Source organism: Rhizophagus irregularis, chromosome 19 (genome assembly GCF_026210795.1).
Source record: "Rhizophagus irregularis chromosome 19, complete sequence".
NCBI classification, from domain to species: domain Eukaryota; kingdom Fungi; phylum Glomeromycota; class Glomeromycetes; order Glomerales; family Glomeraceae; genus Rhizophagus; species Rhizophagus irregularis.
This window is the reverse complement of record NC_089447.1, coordinates 3,993,326-4,004,744: the sequence shown is the minus strand read 5'-3', so window position 1 is coordinate 4,004,744 and position 11,419 is coordinate 3,993,326. Positions and strand designations below refer to the sequence as shown.

At 29.1% G+C, this 11,419-nt stretch overlaps 3 protein-coding genes across 3 annotated transcripts; 1 reads left to right on the top strand and 2 right to left on the bottom strand.

Moving 5' to 3' along the window:
- Positions 1-209: 209 nt before the first annotated feature.
- OCT59_011436 (uncharacterized protein) lies at positions 210-926 on the bottom strand (the record flags this gene model as incomplete). Its single annotated transcript, XM_025327380.1, has 3 exons — positions 210-243; positions 315-349; positions 423-926. The coding sequence occupies 3 exons, from the start codon at positions 924-926 to the stop codon at positions 210-212; spliced, it is 573 nt and encodes a 190-aa protein (XP_025171561.1).
- Positions 927-7,382: 6,456 nt separating this feature from the next.
- Positions 7,383-8,163, top strand: OCT59_011435 (uncharacterized protein; the record flags this gene model as incomplete). Its single annotated transcript, XM_066136501.1, has 2 exons — positions 7,383-7,395; positions 7,469-8,163. The coding sequence occupies 2 exons, from the start codon at positions 7,383-7,385 to the stop codon at positions 8,161-8,163; spliced, it is 708 nt and encodes a 235-aa protein (XP_066001114.1).
- Positions 8,164-8,606: 443 nt separating this feature from the next.
- OCT59_011434 (uncharacterized protein) lies at positions 8,607-8,994 on the bottom strand (the record flags this gene model as incomplete). Its single annotated transcript, XM_066136499.1, has 2 exons — positions 8,607-8,763; positions 8,837-8,994. 2 exons carry the CDS (start codon positions 8,992-8,994, stop codon positions 8,607-8,609), a joined length of 315 nt encoding a protein of 104 aa, XP_066001113.1.
- Between the last annotated feature and the right edge of the window lie 2,425 nt (positions 8,995-11,419).

Genomic DNA, 11,419 nt, shown 5'->3' with positions numbered 1-11,419 from the left:
TTCGCCTTTACGAGGAGCAAATTACTACATTTGTAATTCAAGTACTAATTATGGTGATTGACATTTTTTTATAATCCCAATAACCCAAATAGAGTTAATTATGAAACCTATTTATTTATTATTATTTATTAATGAGATTAATTTTAATTGACAAAAAACCAATGGATGACATTATGACAATGATGAGTTCGTACGACATATCACAAGTTTCAATGATTGTACATTTGTTTGTTTGGATTCTGACTAATAAATAAAAAAAATTATTAGAAAAAAAAGTAAATTATCTATACAAAGTACAAATAATGAAATCTTACAGCTGTTTCATTAATTGAATTCTTGACTCTTCGCTCTATTATAAGATATTAATTAATTTGTTAGTTTTAAAACTTTTCCACCTTGCAATAATATGATGATGGACTTACCATCTTTAAATTCGCATTCAATAATTCATTTTCAGTTTTCAAACAAAAATTTTGTTCTTCTAAACTTGCAATTCGTCCTTTTAGTTGGTTAATTAATAATTTTAATCTGTTATGTAAATATTCAATTTCATTTATATCAACTTGTAATTGTTGTGAATTATGAAATTCTTGAGCAAGTTTAGCTTTTAATTGAATATTCTCTTGTATTAATGATTGTTGACTTTGATCATCATTAGTATTAGTATCTAGAAGATTCTTTGTTTGATATCGATAATAATCATAAGTATTATTTGATTCTAAAAAAAATCTTGGTTGATTATTAATATAAGGAAGATTTTGATTAATGATATTAAAATTATTCAAAGAAGTTGAATTAAATTGTTGTTCTTGAATTCGATATTTTGATGTAATTGTCTGAGGGATACTATAATTTGGTAATATTGGTATTGGTTTAAATTCTGTTCCTATTTGAGATGATTTATTTTTATTTTCTCGAGTCGTCATATTTTTTTTTTTACTTGTCTTACTTGTCGCAAGGGGAAAAATAGAATTATATGGATCAAGTAGCGAGTCATAGTTTGTATATTTTTCCTATTTTGACAATCGTGAGTCATATGGATCGTATATTAAGCGGGGATCCCTGGATCCCTTTAATTATGATATGCACTGATCATCATGTCGTATTTTATTGTTACTTCGGAGTTCACAACTATTTATTATTAATATAATCGACATTATTATTGTAAATTATATTTTATTTATTTTATTTATAATTTTAATATGTCCAAACTTTAGAATATAAAGTACGTAATACTATCATGGCCTCGCGATGATATAATGGTCAAAAATATTGTTGTAACCATTTTTATAATTAATTTAATTAATTAGAAAAAAAAGTATATAAAAATTATTATTTTCTTTCCTAATAGTGAGAAAACACTTCAGATTAGTTATAGGATTTAATTAGGATTTCAAAACTGTCCGGTGAAATGGTTGTCGGTGAAACGTCTGCCGGTGAGATAATTGTCGGTGAAATAAGCCAGACCCTTAGACACAATTACGGATAATCACTTTATTCACCTTTTTCTAGATGATATAGGAAAACTTCGGTTTTCACGAATTTTTTGGAAATCGGCTATAAATAGAAAACGGCAATGACAAAAAACGTTTACCACTTTTGAGTACCATCGAACTAATTGAAAAGTTCGATATTCTACTTTACCGAGCGCACATGTAGAGAAGAATCCAAAAGTACCCAGACGTTTCATTGACAGAAATTTTGCCAAAAGTCATTTCATCGAAGTCTGCATTTCCTAAAATGGAAGAAATCCAATGACGCCATCCGCATTGCATGAGGCACTAAAGTTTCGTGGGCGCGGTTTGTGTCGATCATCACCATATAAGGAACAAGTGACATTTAAGTGTCACTGATCACGTGAAGCCACGAGTTCAAAAGCATTAAGCATCTGTGGGACTTAGTGTGTGTCAAAAATTTATTTGTCACCCCCGTGACACAAAAAACCACGCCCACAAAACTTGGGTGCTTGAATGAGATCGGCACTATCGCTATATAAACGTAGATTAACTTTTTTTAAAAAAAACAACGCGCATAATCCTATCAGTAAAATGAGAATTCGGTGAAATGGACTCAGTAAAACGTATAAATTTGAGGATTTAATTTGCTGTTCTTTATCACTAATTTCATAAGGTTGGATTATGAACTGTACAAATATGTATAATACTTATCTTTAAATATGTAATGTATATTATTTTATTTTAAAGGAAAAATATACAAGTATATATATAAATATTATTTATTGGATTGAAATTTACCTAGTCGTAAGATTTAAGCATACATAATATTCAGGCATAAATATAATTGAAATTTGTCTAGTCAGAAAATTTAAGCATACATAAGATTTAGGTATAAATATTCTAATCTAAAAATTGAAATTTTACTTAGTCATAAGATTTAAGCATATAAAATTTTTAAAAGTACATATAACAAGCGACCATAGGATTTACAGTATTTAATAATAATCAATTTAGGTATTCCAACTTGGAATACCAAAAACTATAGAGTTGACATTATTTTCCAATTCTATATTATAAACATTCATTGAAATGTCTTTTTGAATAGCTGTAGTCGCTTGTGATCGAGCCTTTTTCTTATTTATACGAAAATATTGAGACCTAATACATAAAATATTTGAATGAGTATCCCAAATAGTGGCGTGATATTTTAAAAGTAATAAAGCTTTCATTACTTTTCGGCTAGTATTTAACGTAAGGCCATTCTTTAAGAACATTTTCATGATGAGAATTTATAAATTGTTCAAATAAAAGATGTAATCAAATTAGCATATATAAAATGTTGGGTAAAGAGAATTTGGTGTTTAAAGTTTTATAAATAACGCCTATCATTTTATAAAAAAAAAATGTGTAGTAGGCTGAAAATGATCACGCAATGATCAACAATTAAAGAATTGTTCTAATGAGTTCATTCAATAGATATTCATTAGATCAATATATCAAAATGGTATTTCTATTAAACTTTAACTTCATGTAATTGTGCTACATCGAATTCAAAGTTTTCGTTAACAATATAAAGAAATACAATTGTCGCAATAGAACTAATTGTAATGAGGTATCGCTGATATTGCCTATATTCAATTTATTCAGTCATCAGTTATTTTAATACTGTAGATACGATCCTTTCTATTATTATTCGATTAATAGAATTATTTTCATAATCGAAGAATTATATTAGGAATTATAATAGATCATTTTTTCTTTTAAAGGATTTCAATGTCTTATTTTATAAAAGTAAATAAAGTTTTAACTATTCAATACCCCCTTTGATTAAATAAATTTAGGAACTGATTTAGGAACTCTCGTCGACACATCGTGAGACTCGAGCTGATTCTTCTTACTTGAATCAAGATGAAATATTTGACAAAACATCGGGCCTTAAATCCCAATTTTTAATCTCTGCCGTCAATTTTTCAAACATCGGGGCAGTCGTTTCTTTTTCATTTGTTTAAACTGGAGTCTGGCTGAAGTGACTTTTTTTTGCTAGGCCCGAAGATTCAAAAATCCTGAAACTTAATTATTCCCGACACTCATTCATTATTAAGTTTGAATTTTCGAGATTATGATTTGTCAGGATTGTGAATGTCTAGTTCCCCATTAGTTACACACAATTTCATGTGTCATTTTCAAGATCGTAGCCCCACAGAATTTAATAGACCCCTGAATACTTATGTTATCTCCGTATTCAGGGGTCCTGATTTAATAATAAGTTTACAATCACAAAAAAATCTAAAATATTTAATTAGTGCGTTCACATTGAGAATCTAAATGAATGACCCTAATAATTATTATTGATCTTTTCATATATCGTGTGAATATAACAGAATCAAGTTCATATTCCAAAATTTGGCTGTTTATTGTTCATATATAGCAAAAAAGTCTTTCATCTATCCTCTTTTTACATTAAACTCTCGCGATTTTAAATATTACGGATTACATTCATCATGAAATTTTAAATTTATAGCATATTATTACAAAGTAATATCAAAATCATTGAGATGATAAGTTGTATTCATTTGACGGTAATTTGCATTAAATTCAGTCCAATTTTTTTTTATGACTAGGGAACGGTGACCGTTGGGACCTTAATTAAACACGGATAAATTTAATTGAATCATGTCAGGGAGACTGTTTACGAACCCCAACACAATAGCTGATCTTAAACTATTTATTTATGTAATTACGTTAATAAGTCACGAGTTTCATATAGTAATAAAATATAAGCCACGAATTCGCATATTTCGCACAAATATAAAACTTTACGTTGATGAGCCACGAGTTTCACAAAAATAAAATTTCATTTGGTTTCGCACAAATATAGCATTTACGTTCGAAAAATTCAAAGTAATTAAAATTTAACGAGAGAAACTTTTACGAAAAATAGATAGTTTTTATTATGAATATAGAACAAAATTTCTTCAATGAATAAAATTTACATGCAATAAAGAAAACTATTACAATTGGTTATCTGCTAATGTTATATGTTGCTTAATAAATTACCTAACGACAATGTAAAGGATAACAATAAAGAATAACAATTTGTGTCGATTACTTAATCGAATTATTCTTGATTTAGTCATAACATCATTCATTTCCTCAATACCGCACGGATTGATTGTTCTTATATATATATATATATATATATAGCTTATAAATCAAAATTCTACAAAAATATAAAGATCGGATTTTTTTTAAAAAAAAATTAGATTTTGATTACAACGATATAAAGATCAAATATTTTAAAAAATGTCAGATTTCGATAATACGTACAAAAACGTTAGTCCAGAAACTATTCGAAAACGAAAAGCTAAAGCACAAGAGACGGCGGAACAACGGAAAGCTCGACTAAATCGAGAAAGCGAACGAAAACGTCAAAAACGTGCGCAAGAAAGTGAAAATAAACGTGAAGAACGTCTAGCAAGCCTTCGTAAAAGAAGAAACGATAAAAAAAAAATGGAAACCAACGAGGAACGTGTGCTTCGCTTGTCACAAGAAAGAAATCGTAAACGCGTGTTGCGAGCTCGTAATAAGAATCACCTACAAGATCAGCAAATAAACGAAACAAATGAGTGAAATGACAACGAACATTTTCAAAGAGAGGATGATAATCAAAACATACATATCAGGTGAAATTTTATAATTACTTCCAACTATTTTTGTTGTAAACCGGAATCTAAAGAGTAAAGACCACAATTTGTTCTTCAGTTAATATTTTGTAAATGTTAAATTGTCAATCATCTTTGTTAAATGTGTGTAGCTTACAGACTATTCGTTGTTTTTGATGATACTTTGCAATAATACAACGATAACTAATTTTATTTAAAATGAGCATAATACAAAATTTTATATTATATCCTACAGTGCTGGAGAAAAAATAGTCGGAAATATTTTAAAATTTTTTAAATTCCTAAATTCATGCATATATTCTATAAAATGAATGCATTATGGAAAAAATCTTTTTATTCTCATTAGTTCGGTACTCAAATTTTAGAGTTCCGACAACAAATTACAAAAATTATTAATTCGTGATCCACGAGTCAACTGCAAAGGATCTGCAGAAAATGGGAATCTTGCGGGCGTCAAATAAAAGTAAAAAATTATGTGAGAAATTTATTTTTAAAAAACAATTTGAGACTTTGGAATCACTTAAGGAATGAAATCGGGTATCCAGGAAAGAATACTAATGATCGACATAAATTTGCACCAAAATCATTACTAAAGCGATAATATGATATTAGGGTGAGACGTCGCCTAATTAATCAAAACTATGTCAGCAACATTGATTATATTACTATAATCAGATTTTATACTATGAAAACTATAAAATTTATTAAATAAACTTTTTTATAATAATTTATTATGAAATAAAACTCAAGACTCTAAAAGTTTCTTGCGAATATTGTGTACATTTTTCAACTTTCTTTTGATTGAAAACTGTTCTTAAGAACCATCTCAAAGTATTACGTTTTTTTATTTTACAAAGGTTTTAAAAATGATTTGATATATTTGCTTAAAAGAAAATTTGAACTAATAAAGCACCAAATCTCTAAAGTTTTATATGATAAAGAGAAATATTTGAACGTAACTTTGTTCTTAAACCATCTATAGACTTGTCATAAAAATTTGAAGGTAAACCCATGTTTTCATCATCATTTTAAAATGTGTCAATTGTAATATGATGCTATTCAGGAAAATATTGAAGGTAATGATCGTGAAAAAAAGCAAACATATTATTTGATAATTTATTTGGTCAAAAATAATTTAATTTTACGTTAAAAATGATCATTTAAAATTTGCTTAACGGACAAATTTAAAAATTTAAAAAATATTGATCCGTGTAACATGAAAAATCTGATTATAGTAAAATAATCAATGTTGCTGACATAGCTTTGATTAATTAGGCGACGTCTCACCCTAATATGATATGTTCTTGTGTGTTGATATCCAATAAAGGTGTTCATTTTTTTATTAAAGCTAAGTATCTTTTAATCTTACACTTGATACGACTAACCATTCTTTTACGGGAAATGGCTTTTATTTTGTATGTAAAAATTTTTTACATTTTACGTAATTTATTTTTCTAACCAATTTTTTTCAATGAATTTTACTTTCGCATTGTCTATTCCAACAATCATTGTATGTGCTGCATATAATTTTTAAACTAGAATTAAGTTTCTCATATAAAATTGTGAATTATATTATTAGGTGAAGAAAAGTATCTTCGTATTTAAAATTTCTTTCAATAAAAAATAGCGAAAAGGACCTTAACCGCCGTTAATTGTCTAAATTTCATATTTAATAATCGCTCTTAAATATCTGATATTATGATTCTCATGTACAATACTACTTGTTCATCTATGAAGTTATGCGTATTAAACTCAAACCCTGTAAAAAAAGTCGATCCGTTTTGAAAAGGCTCATATTTCCGGAATTAATAACCTTATAACTCGGAGTTTATCGAATTATTTACATTTTCCGTGAATGGATCCGCAAAAGGCTCATTTTTACGGAGTTTTACAGAAGTATAACGGATAAAATTTTTTTGTAGGAAAAAATACAATAGAATTGGTTAGCTGCGGTGCCTTCGTAGTACAAAAAAATCCTGAAACATAATCAATGAAGAGGACAACGAATAGAATTATCTAGTTTTATTACCGATTCCTAAATTTGGTGAATCAAATGGATAAAATCATATATAACGAACATTCGAACATATGGCTGAATAAACAAATAAATAAATCGCTTAATTTGTCAATATCATTTTTAAAATATTTTTTGGTTATATTTATACGTAACGATCGCCAATTATTTTTATTTCAAATTAATCTTTTAAACTAAGATATTTTAACTCGATTTAATAATCTCATAATGGTCTCTCCTAGTATGTTTAGTTAATTCAAATAAATTATGTCGAAGTCTCTATAATTAATAATTATCATTTTATGTTCTTTTAGACGAACTAGCAGCGCAAGCATCTTGTTATGGATTACCATACGGAATTTTCGGAATTTTTTGTTGGTGGTTCACATTTTTTAGTGCTTCTTTGGTTCATGCAAATTGTCCTATATTTGCTCCTTGGAGATGGGGTAAAAGTTATCGAGTACAAGGCCCATATCTTACGATCATGACGTCCATTCTTATACTAGGACCAGCCATCTATACATGTTTCAAATGTAAGTCGGATTGGATAATGATACTTGTAGCACTTGGCCAGCTCACACCTTGGGCCTTCAAATTAATGAATGATGGTTTCAAAGGCAGAAAAATGGATTCCGAAAAATTGAAGCTTGGTAACTCTTATAGAATTGCAGGTCTCATTTTTACCATCCCCCTTTCATCCGCGGGTTGGGTTGGAATGACAGCTCTAAGTATTTCGCTGATGAAAACAGAAAAAGCTGTTAGTATTTGGATATGGTCATTGTACGTGATAGCACTTATTGCAATGATATTAGCGTGTTGCATCAACAATACTACTTTTCGCCTTATAATGGCATACATTTTTTCATCCCTTCACATTATAGGGTCACATGTAATTTTTGCACTTATTTCTAATCATTGGAATGGATTTGCTACAACAGGCACTGGGATGGCATCATCGATCATTTTTTTTATCGGAAAGCGTCTTTTATTTATAGATACTAATAGTTAAAATTTGGATAGATTATTTTATTTTACTACTTTCTTATATAGACATAAATAAATTAATAGCTGTTTGAACTTCGATTGGTTAGCGATAAATATTTGTAAAACTGCCATTCACCGACCATAAAAAGAGCAAAACATTCTTGCTTTTTTTAATTTTTAATTTTTATGTACTGGGGGCGCTAAGATGCTGTGCAACTGCAAATTAATGGTATTATAATATTACCTTTTTTAGATGTCGATCAATTTTGCAGATGAACGAAAATTGATTTGCAAATTTTCTTATATAACTAAAAAAATATATTATTATTGTTGTTGTTGTCATTGAATTCGTTGTTATTATTATTGTCACTATTGTTATTATTGTCATCATTATTATTATTGTCATTATTATTATCGCCACCTTCATTATGACTTTCATTTTCGTCTTCGCTGTCCTCGCTGTCTTCACTAACTGGCGCCTACTGTAGGTGGAAGAAATGGCATTTCTTCTGTCAGTCTACTCTTATTATCAATGACATTATCTAAATGATGACGCATACGGATTAGACCAGTTCTGATACACTCCCCAATTTCATCCACTCTTCTTAGAATTCTCATAGCTAATCTAATTAAAAAAAAATTATTTATAAATGTTATATTGATAAAAAGAAATAACTTACATACTCTCGTAGATTTACATTTTTTTTTCATGTATTTTGATTACAGAATTCAATTTATCTAAACGTTCTGGTCTTTTCTCTGGATTTTTTTCTTTGTTAGCAGGATCTTCATCTTCTGATGACCACTCATCAGAATGAAGTTCCGAGATCACTACGACTTTTTCACAATCTTTCATTTACTCGTCCCAGGTAATTTCTTGAGGTTTTACGGTCATTTAAAACCTTGTCTTTTGTATTAATCATGTGTTGTAAACTGCATTTATGTCACGTCATTTTCTGTTAAAAAGTTAATTAATAGTTAATTAATAATGTTAATTGATTGCATAGACAATTAGAAATAATTGACAATTTTTGCATTTTATTAAATTTCGTATTTGGTCTTGCCAAAAAGTCATATGTTGACATCTACTGTGTACATCTAATTTGCCATCCTGGGTTATTTCTAGATATCTCAGTGAAACTTATGAAGCTGTTTGATTACATTAACAATCTCATATCGTATAAAATAGTAAGGATTCACGTAGATCCTGACTTCTAAAACATTACCGACGCACCGTTGCGTTCTTCAGAGTTAGGATCATTAGGTACCTACAAAAGAAAGAGACAAAAGAAATGAGAAATGCTAATAAAGTTTATTAACCTTCACTAACTCGCCTCTCCTTAATTCCTACCTTCCATTTAGCTCGATCCCAGGTTTTGAAGTCCAATATCCAAGGTGTCCGGTAGGTACCTAAGAAATTAAAAGAACATTAGTAAAATTGCACTAATGTTCCTTAAATCCGCTCTACACGCTCAATTCTCACCTAATTGTAAAATTTTGGCTTCAAAAGTGGCATTCTTATTCTGATTCTATTCTTCCAATGACTACTGACAGCTCACAAGTGAAGATGGCCTAAAGGTACTTTGCTTGGCATTATTAAACTGATCTACAGGTATATCAACAACCTTCTCAGGAGAAATATCTTGGATTAGCTATTTGTTCTCCACTACTTCAGTCTTTAGCTCAGCAAATTCAACATCACGTCTAACATTCTCAGCTGAAGAATCTGCCTTGTTTTTTTCTAACTCCTCAATTCTGGCCTTAAGTTCAACATTCTCAACATTACGTCTCTTACTCTCTTCCACAGCCTGTCTTAAAAGCTCAGCAATCCTGGTCTTAAGCTCAACTTTCTCGGACTCAATCTCAGCAAACTTCCTTTTAAGATCAGGGATCTCAGCATTCTTATCCTTAAGCTCAGCATTCTCCTTTTAAGTTCAGAAATCTCAGCATTCTCCTTCCTAAACTCGGCAATCTCAGCTAAGAGCTTGACATTTAATTCTCTCAATGAATCAATGGATTGCATGTTCGATAATAATTTTTTTATAAAAGATGGAATAATTCAAAAGCTCGTTAGCATAGTAATATCTTCATCGGAATTACTGATTTAATGTGATTTATTGATGTAAAAAATAAATTACAAGATTTGCATAAACTTGTTTATAAAGTGAAATAAAGTTTTTATGCTAATGCCTGCGGGTGTTTCTTTCGTCTAAGCTATCTATACTAAAACAATATCCTAGCATTAACTTTCATTTGTTTTAATCATCGATAGAAATAAATAAAAAATTGTCAGTTATATAAGACAAGCGATGCAAGCAATGCTAGAAATAAAGTAGCATGTAAAGCCTCGCTAAGAATTTATTTTGTTAGCACTTCCGTGATGCTAATAAGGTCCTCAGAATCTCACTGTACGAAAAGAAATAAGGCATTAGTTGGCAGACTTCAAAATCATTTTCTTGTGAATGTTCCGAAAAAAATATATTTCATTCATACCTGAACCTGAATTAGTATCCGATCAAAATCTCGACAGTCACTTGCACGACTAACACAAGATCGACAACAAAATCTCAACAATCCACAATCCAAACCCCTGACCAAGTCATTATGTTGACAATTTTGTGATGTGTGTTCTAAATAAAATAATTTGTTGCAATATTTGATATTTAATTTAAATGTGTTATAATTTTGTCAGGATTTTGACTTGTCAAGATATTGGATTGTCAAGATTTTGTTGTCGGTCTTGTGTCAGTCGCTCAAATGATTTTTGAGATTTCGTACCAAAACCACCTGAATCACGTATGTCTCGCCGGAGCTTCAATAATTCTTTCATCAACGCTTCTTTCAAACTGCCATTAGTTTTTTAAACACGGAGGAAATAATAATACGGCTTGGGTAGTCTGAGTAAAAAAGTTGATATAGAGTAAATTGTTCTGTAACACATACAGCTAAATAAGTTAAATAACAGAAATTGTTTGCTTTGATAAAAATTTTTTTCGTGTCAATATGATTGCACATTAAAAAAGATTTAATTATATTATAATTAGAATTACAAATAAAGAAAATACATCATATTTTAAAAACTACTTATCAAGAATAAAAAAAATAGAATAAATTTAATTTAAATATATTATATTATATGCTATTTTGTAGTTAATATTACTAAAAAAAATAAAAACAACGTAATATTAATGTCTACTATGTAGTGAAATATGAAGTTAGAAATAGAATATAAACTCGGCAATAGATAAAACTAGTATGTAGATAAGTTGGCACCTGAACAG